The sequence below is a fragment of the Orycteropus afer genome, unplaced genomic scaffold, assembly GCF_000298275.1.
Source record: "Orycteropus afer afer isolate SDZICR_OR568_19922 unplaced genomic scaffold, OryAfe1.0 scaffold00133, whole genome shotgun sequence".
Lineage (NCBI taxonomy): Eukaryota > Metazoa > Chordata > Mammalia > Tubulidentata > Orycteropodidae > Orycteropus > Orycteropus afer.
In genome coordinates, this window is record NW_006921720.1 from 5,982,758 (window position 1) to 6,003,765 (window position 21,008).

Here is a 21,008-nt window from a genome sequence, read left to right on the forward strand (position 1 = left end):
CGTCCCTTATTGGGGGAGGTGGGAGACGAATGCAGTCTGGGCGTAGGGAGGACAAGAAGTAGGGGGAGCCAGGGGCTGGGTGTGCGCGCGTGGGAGCGCGCCTCGGAGCGCCTCGCACTCCTCCTCTGAGCCTGGGGCACTTCGAGGAGGAGGGAGTGGTAGTCTCAGGTACAGAGAAGGAGCAAGAGAAAACCTCTCAAAGTGACTCCCCAAACAGGTCCGGATTTCGAATTTGAAGCTAAAGGCTGCTAGAAATTGAGACGCTTCGGCAACCTCCGTACACCCCCGGCCCCCGCCCCGAGCCCCAGCGGTTTGCCAGCTGGCTGCTTCCCCGCCCCCGGTTCGGGAGGTCGCTGGCCGGCGGGCGCCCCGTCGGCGGCTCGCTTCCTTTTCTCAACTCGCCCGCGCGCATGAGGCCGCTGCCCCCGCCGCAGGCGCTGGCGCCCCCCTCGCAGTGCCGGTGGTGATGCCATGCCCCGCCACCACGCGGGAGGAGAGGAGGGCGGCGCCGCCGGGCTCTGGGTGAAGAGCCGCGCGGCGGTGGCGGCGGAGGGCGGGGGGCGCCAGGGCAGCGGCATGAAGGATGTGGAGTCGGGCCGCGGCAGGGTGCTGCTGAACTCGGCGGCCGCCAGGGGCGACGGCCTGCTGCTGCTGGGCACCCGCGCGGCCGCGCTTGGCGGCGGCGGCGGCCTGAAAGAGAGCCGCCGGGGCAAGCAGGGGGCCCGGATGAGCCTGCTGGGGAAACCGCTCTCGTACACCAGTAGCCAGAGCTGCCGCCGCAACGTCAAGTACCGGCGGGTGCAGAATTATCTGTACAACGTGCTGGAGAGACCCCGAGGCTGGGCGTTCATTTACCACGCGTTCGTGTGAGTACCCGCGTTCCCCGCGAGCCCCCAGCCACGCCCGCGCCGGGGGGGCTTGTGCGCCTGGCCCCACGGGGCGCGCTCCGCGCCCTGGTCAGTCGCGCGCGCGCACACCCACGCGCACACACACACATATACACACACGCGCGCGCGCGCACACACACACACACGTGGTGGCTTTTATTTCTTTGCACGTGTTTGTGGTATTCCTAGTAGAGCCTTCTGCCACCCCTAGCCCCACCTCTGTGACCACTACAGCTTGAATCTTCGCCCCGAAGACACCCATTAAGCTGCCAGGTAGCTTCAGGCACCAAGGGCGGGAGTCTGGCAGATGCTAGATTTAGGCGGCACGGATAATAGGGAGCGATTAGGTCCCAAGATACGTAAACTCCAGTAGAGCGGGGCGCCCGGGAACTGAGAAAATGCAGAGGGAGGACGTGCGCCCTTAAGAGACATGTGAGTGTATTGGAGAGGTTAGGAGGTGAAGGGGTAGGAAGAGGTACAGAGAGGAGAAAAGAAGGGTCTTGTACGAAGTCTTAGGGGTGGAGCGCGGGGAAATGTTATTTGTTAGGGCTAGCTTAAGTGCGCCCGGAAACACGCCTCGTCACCAACCCAGCCACCACCAACGGAAAATCTTTCAGTGTATGTAACTGTTGCTGCCACACCACAGAAAAGGTGGCCAAGGTCTAGAAGAGGCGAGCAGGGCCAGGCGAGGCTATGCTTCCGTACTGTGGCCTGGGTTAGAGGGGAGACTGGGGTGCAGAAGCGCGGGAAGAGGTGCAGTAACGGGCGCGCAAATGGGCCACCTCGGACAGAGTTCAGGCAGCGAGTTAAGTAGGCAGTTGTAGTGCTGAGTCAAAGAGTGTGAGTGTAAGTAAGCCCTTGCCATCTAGCAGAGAATGCTTAATGAGAAAATGATTGGAAGCAAATGTTTATTTTTCCCTTAGGCATTAAAAATCTTTCAGTGGCTTTAAAGTTTACTACTGTTTTTCCCACAACGTCCATTTGTGAAGTCTCCTGGTATATTTAGGTTTATCTGGACATTGTTTTTATACCTTTCACTTGACTGCATCTCTTTCTTTCCTTCCTCCTTTCCTTCCTTTTTTCTTCCCTTTGTTTCCTTTCTTTCTTCCTCTTTCTCACTCTTTTGTTCCTGCTTCTTTAGGTCAAAATGGAATGTAAAGGCAGCAGTCTTAGGACACCAGTAGAGACTTGGAGGCACTCACTGATACATTTCTTGTTTCTTAATGAAATAGGTTTTGAACGCACAAACTAGGTTTGTTTTTGAAATGAAGAGTATCATTCGAACATAACTTTTACCACCTGATGGCTTTGACACCAGAAACATTTTTCGAAATAGCATGAGAGAGAGGTTGGTTTTGTAATCTGGAATTTGACCACAGAGGAGTCAGGAAATTGGTGGAGCCCCGATTGTGGGGCTCTGGTGTCTGGAAAATTTTACATTTCTCAAATTGATGTGAACATGTAGCATTAGGTAGACTATTCCAGCCAACTTTCCATTTTACAATGTATATAAGGAGAACGTTGTGTTGCATTATTTTTGCATCAAAGGGTACAATTTTATTGTTAATTTAAGTAACATTCACACTGGCTTGGATTTGATCATTTTAATAAGTGATAAACAGAGGAATGCTACTGATACTTTTCACATTTATCCCATCTGAGTGGATATATAATTTATCTTGCTAGGTAATGAATTGAGAAATTATTTTCAGCTGTCAGAATCTATTAAAAACTTAGCAATAATGATCTTTACTCAATTTGGGAGCAAATATATACTGTATGGATAATGATTGCTATTTTTTTTCAACAGAAGTATGTTCAGAATATTATATAGCTTTGACTTTACATTATCATGCCTTTTAAGGCCTTTTATTTTGGAAAAATTATGCATTGTATATTCAAAGAAGATTAGAGAAAACTGTGGTTGGTTCACATATTTTCTATCTTCTCATTGTCATCTTTGAAAATGAAGGAGGATTTCTTAAAATTTATCATTTTCTTTTTGAAATGTTATTGTTTAAATAGGTTTTTATGACCTTAAAGAGTTTTATAATTTTGATAAATGAGTTTTCAAAAGATTCAAGTTTGGGTAGTCCTCTACTCACTGGATTTTTATCAGTCTAGCAGTGTAGTTAGTAGCAGAAAGGAAATATATTCTTGTCAATACAATGTGGCTAATATGAAGTTTTGCACATCTAGAGTCTGAAACTGTAATGCCTGAGCACTTAGATAGGGGTGCTAGATCCACATTAGCACAAAGAGGGAATGGAGAGTATCATCATCTGGGAGGAAGTGGGTAGTATCTTCTTCTGGGAGGGTACTTACAGCAGACCCTGAGAAAAGAGGCCATCTTTGGCCATTGCTGCTTATGATTTTAAATAAACTTTAGGATAACTGGACTTTACACATTAAATTAATAAAAGTAAAGTTGCCTTGAGCTGTAGGTTTAACAAGCTCATTAATAAAAAAGGAAATTATAAGCAAACAATTTCTAGAGAGGTATAACTAACTAATTCCTTGCCAACGTGGGAATCCCTAAATCTTACTTTAATAACAGTTTCTGTAGCACATTAAGATTCTTGCCAAGAACAAGTGCACTGTGATTAATGAGGTACTTCAGGGATGGATTTACTTGGTCGACCAATATTTTCAGTGCCAAGAAAAAAAGAAAAGTGTTTTTAAAGTTATGTTTCACGTAAAGAAAAATTTCTGTTAAATATGCAAAAATCATTACTATAATGATGTTTTAGTGGTATAAAATGTGGTCTCAAGAGTACATATCTTAGCCTACTGCTGGGATGGCTGGCAAAAGGTGATCTACTTCAAATATTTTCTTCCAATATTTATAAATTATTGGAGAATAGGAGAGTGTGTGCTGTTACCGCTGACTTCAGGACTTACAAGACATTTCTCTGAATATGGCTTGCCCCTTTTAAATTCCTCTTCTTTTTAAGAAATTTTTACAAGCATAATGTTGGTTATAGAATACAGGTGACAAGGCCCCATATACAGATTTACAATGATGCAACAAATGTGGTTCTGGGAAATTACACAGGAAACAGTGTTACAGTTACATGAAACTCACTACTTTGTCTCCTGTGTCTTTGCCTGGTTTAATGCCATGGATTAGATATTATAGATAATTTAAACTAGATGAACAGTGGATTATCAATCTTATATCTATGTTTTCTAAAACATTTCTTGCTAATAAACAGAAAAATGCCACCCAAGCTAGGAACCCCAAAGTCATTGATGCCTTCATTTTTCTCATACCTAGTCTGCTGACCATCTCAAAGATCATTAAATTCTGTTTGTTCACCTTCTAAATATCTCTCAAATCTATTCCCTCTTCTCCTTCCTTGTGCCATGATCCCACTCTGTTTCTCAATCTCTCCATTGGATGGCTTATAATATTTTCCTGCCTGATCATCTGATGTCTGTTCTGAGCCTTTCAGCTCTCCATTCTGACATTGTAGGGTTTTTGTGAAATGCAAATCTTGTCATGCCATTCCCTTTCCTAAAGTATTTCCATAACTCTCTATCATTTATTCATCCGTTCATCCATCCATCTGTCTATCATGGCCTACTATATGCTAATTACCAAATTAATATGGCAGAGGCCTCCACTCTCAAGGAATGAAGATGACTTCAGTTTGGCATTACTGTAAGTGTGTGAGCAATTAAGTGTGAAACAGTGTTACAGGTTCCATTACAGGGATACTTACAAAGTCACGTGGGAAAAGTAAAGCAAGTGGGGCAGATGAGGGCAGAGGGGTCAGCCTAGGCTTCAGACAAGAAGTGAGGCATTAGCTGCGTTTTGACAGATCAGCTATTAATTTTAAGGTGAGCAAAACAGGTGGGGTGGGGGTGTGATGAGGTGAGCAATCTTGATAGAGAAAACAGCTAGAGCAAAGATAAAGAATTATGAATCAGCATAGTAATTAATTCATACTATTAAGTATTTTCAGAATGAGGACAACAGCAAGAAAAGAAGGTAGAGCAAAAACACATACATAACCTTGGATAGCCTCAGATGTCAGCCACAGAGTCTGGTCTTTATTTTGTAGGCAGAAGTGGTCATTGAATGGTGATAAGCAGGGCAATGACATAATTAGATAAGAATTTTGGAAAGGTCTGACTTTCAGCACTTTGGTTGGTGTATGGAAGGGTACAAAAATGGAGTCAATATGGCCTGGTAGTGGACAGTCACAACTGTCCAAGTTTTCCATTCATTTTTGTGTTCTTTCTTCCATGAGTTCATTCTACAAATGTTTCTTGACTTATCCATGTGTGCAGTGGGCTGTTCTAGAAAAGTAAGTGATAGTTAACCTAAGGAACTAAAGCAGTAACTGTAGAGAAGAGAAACAGGGGTTTATTAGAGAAATGTGAAGGAAGTAGAATTGATATACAGTTTTTATAAGTGTGATGTATAGTGTGAGGAGGATGATTCTGATTTGGGTAATTTGAGAAATGGAAGTGCCACTCACTAAAATATGGGCCAAAGGATGAAGGACAGACTTTCAAGGCAACGTAATGAGTTCATGTTTGACATATGGAGTTTCACATGTTTGTGAGTCATTTAGGCGGAAATTGTAAGTGATGGAAGAACAGCAGTAAACAAAACACACTCAATCTCTTCCCAGTGGACCTTGGATCAGCAACCAGAGCCATCCCTGGCAGATAACACTCAAAATCAGATAGCCCAGAAAATGAAGAGTGAGATGAGGATGTGGTAGAAGACAGAGCCTGGGAACAAAAACATCAAGCAATGGATGGAAGATTAAGAGCCCATACAAAAACCTGGAAAAATCATGACAGAGCAGCCAAAGCCCAAGATGAAATCCAGGAGAAAGCAGAGGAAGAAAGTTGTGTAGGAAAGAAGTTATGCTGAGCAGTTTCCAGTAGAAAAGTTGGATGAGATTTCATTGGATTGAGCATAAAGAAGGTCACTGATGGCCTTTACTATGATACTATCAGTGGAGTATGCAGGCCATAAATGTGATTTAAGTGGACTGAGATGTCGTTAAAGAGTTGAGAAAATGGAGACAATAGTGTAAGTTAAACTCCAGACTCTTTGGAACATCTCCAAAAACCCTTCATGACATGGCCTTTGCCCATCTTTTTTGCCTCATCTACAGACCCTCCCCTCTAATATGTGCCCTGAGTTGCAGCCTTGCTGAACTTCTCCATCCTTTATCTCAGTGCTTTGGCTCTGCTCATGCTGCTCTCTTGCACTTTTCCCACTCCTTGCAGTCTGCCTACTTTTTCTTCAAAACAAAATTCAAAGATCACTTCCTCTTGGGCACACTTACCAGTTTCCTCCTTCTTCCAGGATGAGTTTGGTGTCCCTAATACATAGTTCCACGACACTCTGAGAATGTTGTTATAATGGTACTGTGTTATAATTGTAGACTTGTCTGTCTCTCCCATAAGGCAGTGAGCTTCCCACATAGAAAATAACTTACTTATCTCTGAAACCCAAATACCTAGCAAAGTGCCTTTATCGAATAAATGCTCAATAAGTGCTCCCTTATTGAGTAAGTAAATAATTTTACTTGGAGACCTTCTATAGAGGAGTTTCAGAGCAAGCCAAAGGGGAGGGAGCTACCATGTCCTTTTGGTTTTCTTAGAAGTAAAATACTGATAATTCATTTAGGGGAGAAAAGTATATGGTTAGAAGTAGGAGACCAGTGCTTTGCTCCCAGCTCTGCTATTGATTCAATGAATGGAATGAATGAGATAGCCCAGAAAATGCAGAGTGAGATGATGGCATGGTGGAGGACAGAGTCTGGGATCACCAACATCAAGCAGTGGATGGAAGAGTAAGAGCCCTGAGAGAAACCTGAAAAATTCATGACAGAGAAGCCAGAAGGCCAAGATGAAAGCTTTATGATTTGGAGTAAGTCATGTCACCGTTCAGAAGATCTCTAGTTCTTCCCTTGTGGAGTAAGTACAGTAATGTCTGTTTTCCAATAGAAATGCTGGAGGATACAGTTGAGAGTCCAAAACACTATAGTAAAATAAAGGACTAATTGGAATAAGAAATAATCTGATTGTTTTATCATTTCCCTTCCTTATCTTTTAGTGAGAGAGCTGCCTCCTCACTGGTATCTTGAGCTTTACTCTTCATCCCTGTGGTCATGTGCCACGTAGTAGCCCAAGTGATCTTTCCAAAGAGGTAAACAGAACACATCACTTCTCTGCTTGGAGTAGGAATCTGTTTATTGCCTGTGTACCCCATCTAATTCCTAAATACAAGGGCTGTCTTTATCTTGTTCCTTGTATATCACCAGAGCAATGTCTCTACGTAAAGATGCTCCACACATATGTTATTGATTCATTTACTAAACACACCACGTCTCTGTAATATAATCTAGTTCACTTATAGAAGATGGAATTTAACTCTATTGGACACTCTCTTGTGTTAAGACACAATAAGACCCAATGAATGACTTTTTTATTTGCACACATTTTCTATTTTCAATTAAGTCTCTGTCTATAGAAATTGATGTTTGCATTTTATTTTTTTGCTCCTGAATTCTTTAAAAATCACCGATTTTCATGAAGTATAGAGAGGTCTTATACAAGTTATACTACTTCATACCATGCTAATATTATAACGGGAGCTCTGATGGTATAGTGGCTAAGGCACTTTGGCTGCTAACCAAAAGGTCGGTAGTTTGATCCCACCAGCCAGTTGGTGGAAAAAAGATGGGGCAGTCTGCTTCCATAAAGATTTATGGCCTTGGAAACCCAATGGGAGTTGCTATGAGTTGGAATTTACTTGATAGCAGTGAGTTTGGTTTTGATTGTTTAATATTGTAACATAAAATTTTCCATACCCTTCAGATCAATCTGTTTTCAGGAACATAAACAATATATTAGAATCCTATTATAATTCAAAATTTAAAAAAAATAAAATTTCAGTATTGGGAATATTATCACTTTAAAAAACGTAAGAAAAGAATATTTCAAAATAGAGTAAAGTCTTGAACAAGAAACACTATAAACAAGGAATATAGCCAGCAGCCTTTTGATAATTGCATACAAAGTAATAGTGCCAGTTTTAATTTTCAATTGCAAATGGCTGTTTTGGCAGATGAAAATGCCAGCAGGGCATGTTTTCTCCTCACCCAGTGGTGTGAAACTACTTGAAGTCCAAGTGTAGAACAGCCACAGCTCATAGTTATGTTTAATGATTTGTAGATGCTTCCATTTTAATTTACTTTTCTCTTCTACCATTTATAAGTGTACTGTTTGAAATTTTATTTGGTTGAAATTTGGAAAGCAGATTGGCTACACAACAACAGTTTTTCATAATTAATGGAATTGTTTGATGGGTCTCAGAATTTTAGGTGATGTTTTTATTCCTTTTGCTGTCAACTTGTCAAAAGAATGAGTTTTGGACAATGTTATTGAAGTTGTCAGTTTATAAATAGATGTATAATATATGTACTTATACATTTCATGTACACATGTATATATACATATGCACACATTGTATCCTTTAGCAGAGAAGTCATGTTAGTGCAAATAATTATGTTACCCTTCTTTTTGCTCCTGTAAAACAATAAAATGCAATTTAAAAATAATTTTGAGGTTACCCTTGATAATGTAGAGATTATATCATATTTTGAAAGGTATTTAAATTTAATTGTATGTGAAGAATTGAGCTAAACTTTTTATAAAATCAGTCATAGTAGTGTTTCTTTTCATTTACAATACCATTTACAAGATGATATTCTTTCTTCAGCCACTGGTAGAATGATCTTTTATAATTAGGATTTTATAATCTATCTTTCTTTTTCCTTTTTTTTTTTTAAATAGTGAAGTCAGCTTGACATTTAATTAATAGCTATCATCTGTACCAGGTAGTATGCTAGATGCTGATGGTTCAAAAAGGGGATAATGTAGACCTTGACCTCAAAAAATTCTGTGGGAGTAGGACTTGTTTTTGGATTTAATTATCAACTCTACTTTTGCCAATTCAATGACTCTGAGCAAGTTGCTTCCAGTACTTGCTTCTTAATCTGTAAAATAGGAATAATCATACTATATCGAAGTGTTGTGATATTTTTTAAAATGTGTAACACAGTTAACATGGTGGTTATTATATATCAAGGACTTAATATGTGGTAATTCTCTGGTGGTGTAGTGCCTAAGGCACTTGACTGCTAACCAGAAGGCTGGCGGTTCAAACCCACCAGCCACTCCTCGAAAAGAAGGTTGGGCAATCTACTTCCGTAGTGATACCACCTTGGAAACCCAAGGAGGGGTCGCTATGAGTCAGATCTGACTCGATGGCACATAACAACAACAACAACAATGTGGTTAGGAGTTGTCGAGTCGGCTGCAACTCATAGAGACCCTATGTATAAGATAACGAAACACTGCCCAGTCCTGCGTCATCTTTACAATCCCTGCTATGCTTGAGTCTGTCGGTGCAGCCACTGTGTCATCATCTCTTTGAGGGTCTTCTGCTTTTTTGCTGACCTTCCACTTTACCAAAGATGATATTCTTGTCCAAGGACTGGTCCCTTCTGACAACATGACCAAAGTACGTGAGATGAGGTCTGGCCATTCTCACTTCTAAAGAGTGTTCCAGCTGTACTTCCTCCAAGACAGATTTGTTCATTCTTCTGGCAGTTTGTGGTATTTTCAGTATTCTTCGCCAACACCACAATTCAAGGCATCAATTCTTTGGTCTTCCTTATTCATTGTCTAGCTCTCACATGAATGTGAGGCTTTTGAAAATACTATGGCTTGGGTCAAACGCACTTTAGTCTTCAAAGTGCTATCTTTGCTCTTTAACATTTTATAGAGATCTTTTACAGCAGATATCTCCAATGCAAAATGTAGTTAGATTTTTTGTCTGTTGTTTACATGGGTGTTGATTGTGGATCCAAGAAAAATGAAATCCTTGACAACTTTATTTTATTTTCTGTTTATCGTGATGTTGCTCATTGGTCCAGTTGTGAGGATTTTGTTTTCTTTCTGTTAAGGTGTAATCCATACTGAAGGATGTAGTCTTTGATCTTTATCAGTAAGTTCTCCAAGTCATCTTCACTTTCAGCAAAGTTGTGTCATCTGTATATTGTAAGTTTTTAACAAGTCTTCCTCCAATCCTGATGCCATGTTCTTCTTTATATAGTGCATTTTCTTGGATTATTTGCTCAGCATACAGATTAACTAAGTATGCAACTATGTGGTAACTGTGCTATTGAAACTAGAGAGAAAAATAGAGATCATGTGTGGTAGCTGGCTGTACTTGCTATGTTGAAGGCCAAGGATTTTATCCTGTAAGAGATGAGCAGTCTTTGAGGGGATTTAGGTTAAGGCAGGTAATAGTATCATTAGATTTCCAGTTTAGAGTGATCACTCTGGCAGTTCTGTGAATGATGGCTTGAAGGGGATAAAACTCTTCAAGTGGAGATCAGTTTTGAAATGGTTATTCCAACTCACCAAGGGATAATGAGGTCTGGGAATGGGGCAATGATAGTAAGGATGGAGAAAAAAAACATGATGATGCAGTTACAATGTATTAATAAATGATTGAATGGGAATGATGAGGAAGAGGAACAGATTTATTATTTTCAGGTATCTGGCTTAGTAAATAGTGGAGCTATTAACTGACTTGAAGAACACAGATGGAGCAACAGGCTGAGTGCCATGTTGGGATTCATGAGTTTATCTTTAGAAATGCTGAACTTTCAGTGTCTTTAGGACTTCCAGCAGTGTATGTCCGGCGGTTTGTTAATGAAGATTTAAAAAATATAAGAGTACAGACATAATTAAAACCACAAAGGAGAACATGTAAAGGGAGAAGACGATAGGTGATGAGTGAAAACCTGGGGAACAATAAAATTTAAGGAGTGAGTGGAGAGAATGATCATGATAAATACAGAAAACACTGACGTCATCAAGAATTCCCTTTTACTTGGATCCATAATCAACACCCACAGAAGCAGCAGTTAAGAAATCAAGCAATATATTTTACTGGGTAAATCTGCTACAATACACCTGTTTAAAGAGTTAAAGAGCAAAGATGTCGCTTTGGAGACTAAGGTGCCCTTGACCCAAGCCATGGTATTTTCAATAGCCTCATATAGGAGCTCTGGTGGCATAGTGCCTAAGGCACTTGACTGCTAACTGGAAGGTTGGAGGTTTAAACTCAACAGCCACTCCTCAGAAGGAAGATTGGGCAATGTACTTCTGTAGAGATTCCACCTCAGAAACCCAAGGAGGGGTTGCTATGAGTCAGAGACGACTTGGTGGCACATAACAACAACAAAACAACATATGCATGTGAAATCTAGACAATAAACAAGGAAGACTAAAGAAGAATTGATTCATTTGAATTGTGGTGTTGGTGAAGAATATTGAAAATGCCATGGACTACCAGAAGAATGAATAAATTTGTCTTGGAAGAAGTACAGCTGGAATGCATCCTAGAAGTGAGAATGGCCACACTTCATCTCAGTACTTTGGTCACATTATCAGAAGGGACCAGTCCCAGGAGAAGGATATCCTGCTTGGTAAAGGTAGAGGGTCAGTGAAAAAGAGGAAGACCCTCAGAGAGATTGATTGATACAATGGCTACAACATTGGGCTCAAACATAGCGACAGTTGTCAGAATGGCATAGGACTGGGCAGTGTTTTGTTCTGTTGTACACAGGGTTGCTGTGAGTAGGAACCAACTTCATGGCACCTAAAAGCAGAGGGAAAGAGGTATAAATGGAGTAATTAAAAAGATAAGAAGAAATACTAGATAATAAGGTAGTAAAGTGATCATGGAAACCAAGTGTGTTGAGAGAGTTTCAAAAAATAGTCAACTCTGAAACGTAGAGAATGGTTTAGTAAGATAAACACCAAAAAAAATCAAGCTCACTGCTTTTGAGTTGGAGCCAACTCATAGCGACCCCTCCTTGGGTTTCTGAGGTGGTATCACTATAGAAGTAGATCACCCAACCTTCTTTCCTAAGAGTGGCTAGTGGGTTTGAACCGTCAGCCTTCTGGTTAGCAGTCAGATGCCTCAGGCACTATACCAAGGACCAAGGATTTCTGATCGAACCTGGCAGCGTGAAATTCTTCAGTGATTTTGTGACCTCACCAGTGCTCATCTTTAGTGAAGTGTTGAAGGGAGAAGCCAGATTGATTGTTCTTTATTGAGAAATGTATCAGAAATGAAGAGAGGGAATAGAGAATATAGACCATATTCTCAATAAGTTTGGCAAGAATAAAAGAAAAGATATTGAATAATAGCTAAAAGGAAAGAGAAGACTAAGGGGAAAGTGCAAGAGAGGTGAAGTTATAGGAAAGGAGATTGCTTATCACCAATAATAGTCATTTTAATTATTGACGGTGTGCTGGATATTGTTCTAAATGCTCTGTATCCATTGACTCAGAATCTTCAGAATGCCGTATAGGGTACTATTGGTATTACTATCTCCCTTAAACGGACCAGAACACTGAGGTAGTGAGAGATGTATAATCTGTTCAATGTCAGCTGCCAACTCAATGGTAGAACAGAATTTTGAACTGAGGCAATCTGGCTGCAGAGCCTACGTTCTTAGCTACTATACCTTGATCGTGGTGCCTGTGAGCCAAGGCCCCTTATGTCAGATGGACAGAATAATTACAAACACTGCTTTCTGTCTAGTATAGCTCTTAGCAAATAGTACATGCTCAAAAATATTGGCTAAATAAATAAATCATAGTTAAAATCTCTTATAAACTATTGTTGTTAGGTGCTGTTGTGTTAATTCCCCGTCATAGCAACAGTGGAACGAAACCCTGCGCAGCCCTGTGCCAGCCTCACCATCCTTGCTATGCTTGAGCCCATTGTTGCAGCCACTGTGTCAGTCAATCTCCTTGGGGGGGTCATCCCCCTGTTCTCTGACCCTCCACTTTACCAAGCATGATAGTCTTATAACAACAACAAAAAAACCCCACCAAACTCACTGCCGTCGAGTTGATTTGACTCATAGCGACCCCTCCATGGGTTTCTGAGGTGGTATCTCTATGGTGGTAGATTGCTCAGTCTTTCTTTGAGAAGTGTCTAGTAGGTTTGAGCCAGCAGCCTTCTGGTTAGCAGTCAAATGCCTTAGGCACCACGCCACCAGAAAACCTAGTATCAGGAAATTTATTATAACTTAGTATCAGGGTTGTTTGTTTATCTCTCTTCACATTTTAACCAGCTCCCGTTCTAATTCTTCCATAAAGTTTTTCCTGATAGCACTGGCTCATTTCTTTACCTTTATTTACCCCCCGTAGCTTTTATTATTTCTGCCATGTATTTTAGCCTTTAATTACATTCTTGAATTTCCTCTAATTAGATTGTTTATGTAATTCTTCACAAATAGTTTGTGTCTAAAGAAACCAAAGTACATGCTTCTTTTCTATCTCCTATGGCATCAAGCCCAGATTTCCATTCTTTAATTCTTTACTCTTAATCAAATTTCACCAGTTTATTGCTACCAGTGGGATTATTTGAATGTTTCAACATTTTTTTTTTTTCTCAAACAGGAATTTCCTTAAATCTTCTAGCTTAAATTGTGTAACAATTTGTACTGAGGACTCAACTTTCTATAAGAACTTGTTAATATCATTTGCTATGAATATTAAATCCCCAACTTACACTTTCATCAAAGAATACCTAAGATTTGTTAAAATATAGCAGCAATTGCTTCTTTAAAATTGCATAATGGCTGAAAATAGAAGGAGCTCTGGTAGCATAGTGCCTAAGGCACTTGACTGCTAACCAGAAGGCTGGCGGTTCAAACCCACCAGCCACTCCTCGGAAGGAAGGTTGGGCAATCCTACTTCTGTAGTGATACTGCCTCGGAAACCCAAGGAGGGGTCGCTATGAGTTGGGGCTGACTCGACGGCAAACAACAACAACAACAGAATACATTTGTTCTGAATTGATATTATAGAGTTTTCTTTCTTTCTTTTAAGGGAAGTGTATAGTATACTCTTCTTCACACTGGAATAAATACATAGCATATACCTTCCACGCTTCTCCCTCTTTCCTCTCCCACATAAACATTTTTCCTGGACATTTCTGCCTTTCCCTTTCGCCTCTGTCTCATTTGTCACATCACCCTCCGCCCCACAATTACACTATTCCTAGTTTGTTTTTTCTTTCTCTCCGTGCATCTGCCTTTCTGGAATAGTATTTCTCCTCATTTCTTTTTACCGTGTTGCTGACGGTCCAAGAGTATACTGTGGAAGCAGACTGAGTTACCTAACAGCTCTGGTGGCGTAGTGCCTAAGACATTTGACTGCTAACCAGAAGGCTGGCGGTTCAAACCCACCAACCACTCCCCGGAAGGAAGGTTGGGTAATCTACTTCCACAGTGATACCACCTTGGAAACCCAAGGAGGGATCACTATGAGTTGGATCCGACTCCACAGCAATGGTTGTGTTTGCGTTTGTGCAATAAGCAATAGAGACCTCAAGAAATATTGAAGGGCTGAGATGTACAAAGGGGAGAACCTTTTATTTTTTTCTTTTTAAGAGTTTTATTTAGGCTCTAATTTCTTAGATAATATGGGGTGAAACCTAAACATTGCTTTGAAGTTTTCTGGTTTATATTTATCTATTTTTCTGAAATCTAGATACTCAGATACTCAGTACTTTTTTTAAAAAAGGATTATGCTTTCATTTTGGGGAGTTGAATATTGAACTGAGAAATATATCAGAAATTAATTTTTATCCCAGATAGAATGACTCTAGAAAAAGGCACACTGCTGTTACTAGTGGCTGCCCAGCTCCGACTCGTGGTGACCTTATAAATGATAAAACAAAAGGTTGCCCACTCCAGTGCTGTCTTCGTGTTCATTAGCATGTTTGAGTCCATTGAGGGGGCTGTTGTATTGGTCCATCTCTTGGAGGGTTTTTCTTCTTTTTGCTGACCCTCCATGATGTCCCTTTCTCATCTTTCTTAATGATGTGTTCAAAGTAAGTGAGCTTAAGTCTCACCATCCTTGTTTGTAAGGAGCGTTCTGGTTGTATTTCTTCTAGGACTGATTCATTTGTTCTCCTGGCAGTCCGTGGTATTTTCAGTATTCTTTACCAGCACCACAATTTGAATGCGCTCATTCTAAATCTCTTTGTAACATATAGTTAAATAACAGTTAACATAAAAATATTTACCACATAGACTGTTATAGTAGTTAAGAGTTTCTTACTCAGTGAGCCAAGAAATAGATCTGTAATTTGGCAGCAGAGAAGAGATCTGCAGTTTTCATATTTGATGGAGAGGCTTATAGGCAAGGTCTAAAAATGCAAGTGTATCATCAGATTACCTATGCAGTAGAAAACCACCTGTGTTTTTCTCCTAGTGAAAATTTTTCCAGTGCATACATAGGCTTTGAGAGAGCCATTCTCATAACCTATTTTTTAAAAAACTTTTTATTGTGATTTGAGTTAAAGTTTACAGAGCAAATTCGTTTTCCATTCAATAGTTTATACACATTTTGTTTTGGCCCATAAGCTTTTATTGTAGGAAAACCTGTTTTCTGTCACACCTGATTGAATAGGAAGACAAGATAGGCTTAATTTGGATTCTCCTCCCATATTTTGAGTCATTCCATGCATTTCTCAGCTTTCTGATTTGTAAAATGAGGACATAATTCTTCAGGGTTGATTTGCTAATCTGACCTCATGCTATATATATAAGTCCCTTTTTATAGGAAATAAAAGATAAATCAGACAAATCTTTTCCCTCAAGGAATTTTTAGTCTAGAAGGATATTAGTTTACGATTTACGGAACTACAAAACCATCTCTCTGGCATGACTTAGAATAAAAGCAAAGGTTGGCTCTTCTCCAGCAGTGTTTTAGCTAATAGGAGCATTTGGTCCTGGTGAAGGAATTTACAAGGTAAATCCAGAATCACTATATAGAGAACTGCTGATTGCCAGTCCCCTTGACCCCATGGGAAACTTGGGAGCTGGGTGTTCAGTGCCTGTGCTGGTGGGCATTCTGCTCAGGGCATTCCCACACAGAGACCCAACAGAGGAGTTCCCACTGATCATAGTAATTTCTAAAGAGTAGTAATTAAAGTAGTTAAACTAAATGTTCTAGTTAATAAAGCATTCTGAGTATGTTTAATTTGCTCCAAAGTATTTTTAAAAAGAGAAAAGGAACCAATACTACTTCATAATATTTTATTTTGGCATCTTACCGCCCCACACCCGGTGGCTTAAGAAAAATAACATGAACTGAAAGTTTATTTTTTAAAATAAAATGAAATAATTAGATACCTGTTTATTTCAGCATATACTTCAAGCTTCTAATATTGTGATCTTTTTTTATTCTAGTGCACGGAAGGAAAATATTATAATCAGTCTTCATGGAGCCTAAAATACTGTTTCCTCCTCCCTCCCTCACTTCCTTTTTTAATGTTTTGAGTGTCTGCCACATATCATGTCTTTTGAACACTTTGGAAACACTTCTTCCCATTCAGTTGATTTTCTCAAGGGATATGAAAAATGTCTCTTTTCTTCATCTAGAGAATGGTACTTAGAGTGAAAGAAGCTAAGGTCAGTAAGTTTAAAAACAGGTGTTTATTATGATCCCTAAGATGCTCTTGATCCGTTTCCTTCAGGCTATATCATTAATTTCAAATGGATTTCTGAACTAGATTCATCAGTCAGCTTAAAGAAGTACAAGATAAGATTAAATTAGTTTTAATTTATCATGCCTGATGTTGAAATTCCTCTTTTTTTTTTCTCCTTCAAATGGAAAATACAAAGAAGTTGAATGACAATACAAGTGACTTTTGGTGAATTCATTTATACCTTTCATGAATGGACCCTGAACCCAAGGGACAGCGGCTATTATTCATGCACTCCTTGACAACTAGAAGAAATGACAGTTGCTTTGTTTAGGGACAGCAGTTTCACCAAGCTTGAACATTCAAATGGGCATCCAAGTGTTTCCCCCAGAAGAAAGCCAAGTAAGTTCCACCAAGGGACACACATAATGAGATGGGTTACAATCAAGCCAAAGGACTAGGCACCCTAGTCACAGAGTCCTACTTTAGCCTCACACTGAGTTGGTCCTGCAGTCCTTGCAAAGTGTTTCCCCCAGAAGAAAGCCAAGTAAGTTCCACCAAGGGATACACATAATGAGATGGGTTACAATCAAGCCAAAGGACTAGGCACCCTAGTCACAGAGTCCTACTTTAGCCTCACACTGAGTTGGTCCTGCAGTCCTTGCAAAGGTAGGACATGAACCAAACAGAGAAAAATAATCCCCTTTTCATGTTTGTGCCAGTCACATTAACTTCTACATAGTCATTCAGGACACTAGTTTTGACCGTACCACCAGAAAAAAAAAAAAAAAAACCCACCATACCACAGTAGTCCATTATTCCTTTCTTTGATTGGAATGAACTCAATCATTCCGCTGAAAGTTAGAAGTTAGAGTTACATTTACATACACAGTATCTCTAACAGGAAAGATTTCCTTACATGGTTCCAGAGGTTTTGCTTCCCGTGTTGGATTTGATAAGTTACTTTACAAATCACTGTTCACTGTTCCTAAACTAGTTGGGTCATGCTGCTGAGAGCTGTTTTCCAGAGCTTGTAAGTATGGAGTTTTATTCCAGGCTTCAGGGCAGAAAGTGGATAATAAAAATAAGTTTAAAGATGGCAATAAATGAGGTAGCCTAGACAACCATAAACAAGAATAGTAAAAAAAAAAGAAAAAGAAAAAGAAACTATCAGACCATGCTGGAGAAAACAGAATATTCCTCTAATTCATGTGACCAAAAAGACCCAAACTCATTGCTGGCTAGTCAATTCCAACTCATAGCAAGCCTGTAGGACAGAGTAGAGCTGCCCCATGGGTTTCCAAGGCTATTAATCTTTATAGCAATAAACTGCTACATCCTTCTCCTACAGAGATGCTGGTAGGTTTGAACAGCCAACCTTTCAGTTAGCAGACAAGTGTTTTAACCTGTGCTACTAGGATTCCTCTAATTCAAGAGAAGGTACCATAATTCAGAATTGTCATCACTGAGACATACTACTTTTTTCCGTCTCAAAAAAGTTAAATATCTGTTTGTTTTTTGGTTCAAAGTTGAACCATGTTGGTTCAAAACCCCTTTCTACATTATAAGTTTAACATAGTTTTCCAAAGCAAGTGATGATATACTGAAAAGACCTCTGCACAATAAATGTATAATGGATTTTTTATCCTTGCTTCAGGGACCTCATGTAAAGCTAGCTGTTGCTCCAGAATAAGTGTTTGGGAGTGGTACCAAAACAAAAATCAAACTCACTACCTTCGACCAGGTTCTGACTCATAGTGACCCCTCCTTAGTTTCTAGCAATACAATATTACAAGGGTCTGCCCCTGAATTTAAGCTCTGGGAATGTGAAGGAAGGGAGAATAGTGGAGAGTTGAAAAGAGGAACCTGACTTCTTAGTCTCAGATGAGCTTCTGGTTAGCAAAAGAAATGAAAAAGTCAGTGTTCAAGGTTTTGAGGAAGTATGACTATCACCAAGAAAAAGTTGGTTCATTCAGTTTTAGAGAGACACAGGACACACAAAAGACCATGGAACTTGTTTGGATTTTGGGACAGAGACACAAAGGGTTGACAGTTATCAGCGTCGAGGTGTTGGATGAAAAAACATAAGAAAGGTGCTGGGAGAAGAGTGTAGGGAGAGATGTTTTGGGAGTACTGGCACTTGGAAGATAAGAGGAGAAGGAGAAGTTTGTGAGAGAGAAGAGAAAGACTAGGGCAATATAACATCCACAGAAGGAAGGAGTCTTAAAGAAGGAGTGTAATGTGATGAGAGTATTGCAAAGCAGAGGTATGAAGATATGAGTTAAGAAAGTGATAATAATGTAGATGGCCAGTATAAAGTAGGAGGATACAGACCCTACAAAAAAACTCGGTCACCTAGGAATGACTGGCATCTGTAGCACTATGTGTTAAAGATATCCAGTGTCGTAGGAGAAAAGAAAAGAAAAAATAGACAAAAAACCAGAACGTCCTCTTAAAAAGGTTAAAAAAAATCCAGTCGTCCAGCGTCACAAAAGGCATCATGCATGGTGAGGAAGTTCCAGCAGGAGTAACTGGATTGTGTACTCCAGGGGAGAAGATAATATTTAGAGAGGAGACACTGTAGTTAAAGTGCTCTGCTGCTAACCAAAAGATTAGCAGTTTGAATCCACCTGCTGCTCCTTTGAAGAAAGATGTAGCAGTCTGCTTATATAAAGGTTTACAGCCTTGGAAACCTGTGGGGGCAGTTTTAGTCTGTTCTGTATGGTGGGTTTTGGGTTTAGTGGGAAAGCAGAGAAATCTGGTTTTGAAAGCAATCTTCCATCTCCCACTAGAGATACGGGTAAGTGCAAAGCAATTCTAAATAGTGTGAGATAAGGCACAAAACAGTACTTGGAGAGGGAAGGAGACAGATTAGCCTGAATAATTGAGAAGTTTAACAATGAATGGATGAAGAGAGAGAAAAAATGGTAGTTTACGGACAACAAAGTAAAGCAAAACCTTTTATTTCTCCAAGTGGCTGATGTCTACACAAAGAGAAATGTATAGAGAGAGTGCTGTGGTAGAAGAGGAAAGATTGAAGTAATGGAGAATAGCAAGACAAGATGAAGAGAGTTCAGCTCCCATGGAAAATCGAAGTTTAGAATGGGAGCTTTGGGTCATGTGATATGGCAGGTAGATGAATGACTTGGTTTCTTGACAAGAGTAAAGGCCCTGATGGAGTTTTACCATCAACAGATAGATGACTCAATGTATATAATTCTGAGACTTTCTGTAACAGTGTTATGCAGTGGAGCCATAACTCAGAGCTGGTAACTGTATAGCCAAGTAAAGGGGATAAGAGAGTCTCCAGATGTCACCCACACTGAACATGTGTGACCTTGGGCAAATCTTTAGTAACCTCTCTAAGTACCAACCATCTGACAAATGTGCAAACAAGGTGTGAAAACTCCTTATAATTTCTGGCACACCTAATGACAGTTTTTATGCTCACTAACCAACTCTGGCGTAGTGCTTAAGGCATTTGACTGCTAACCAGAAGGCTGGCGGTTCAAACCTACCACCCACTCCTCAGAAGGAAGGTTGGGCAATCAACTTTCATAGTGATACCACCTTGGAAACCCAAAGAGGGGTTGTTACAAGTCAGGTTCGACTCAATGGCAATGAGTTTGGTTTGGTAACCAAATGTAATTTGTTAGCCTCATCAAGGGAAGAAAGACTGCAATAATAGGCACACTTAACAGACATATGTCCAATGAATAAATGAGTGAATAAATGAATTAACACAGAATTGTATTGGGCGTCAAGATTATGTAGCCAGAAATTTCCTAATTATGTATACAAGCTCACAAGCAAACCCATTGCCATCAAGTCAATTCCAGTTCATAGCAACCATATAGGACAGAGTAGAACTTCCCTATAGGATTTCGGAGGCTGTAAATCTTTACGGAAGCAGACTGCCTCATCTTTCCTCAGTGGAGCCACTGGAGGTTTCAAACCCTTGAGCTTTCTGTACAAACAGCTAAGTGCTTTAACCATTGTGCCACTAGAGTTCCTCACAAGCTCCCTGAGCCTGAGTGAAAAATTTTCTGGAAATCAGAAATCTTTTTATGTTTTAATACTAGGAGTAAAACATATTTTTAAAGTTTAAACTTGGGAAAAAAATCAAGGACTGCTGTTTCGGCAGATATAAATAATAGGGTTATAGAACTAGAAGGACCTTCAGTGATCTGCACTAACACTGTTCTTTTTTAGATGGGAAAACTGAGACTGCAAAAATGTTAAGTAATTTGGCCAGGATCAAACAATTACAGTCGGAGCCAGCACTGATGGCCAGAACTTCCTGCCTGTTACAGAAATGACTTCAATTTTAGATCGTGTGATCTGCCTTAACCTTGCCCTTTGAAGGTACTCTATGCTTTTTAAAAACTCAATAGTGATATTCATTTCAAATACCATTGTTTACTTGACTATTGGATGAAGAATATTCTTTTAAAAAGCATTTTCACACAAAGAAGCAGGATAAAGTGGTAGAAACAAGGGAGCAGAATACAGACCCAGAACACATCCCCGAGGAAGAAGCAGCATTGGAACTCTCTGAT

General features: G+C 40.1%; 1 protein-coding gene across 1 annotated transcript in view; it reads left to right on the forward strand.

The window, feature by feature from the left end:
• The first annotated feature begins 471 nt into the window (after positions 1–471).
• The window catches only part of KCNQ5 (potassium voltage-gated channel subfamily Q member 5), a 728,190-nt gene continuing 707,653 nt past the window's right edge, over positions 472–21,008 (forward strand). The window contains exon 1 of the mRNA XM_007945199.2: positions 472–866. Within this exon, the coding sequence (XP_007943390.1) occupies positions 472–866 (395 nt within the window). The remainder of the gene's footprint in view (positions 867–21,008) is intronic.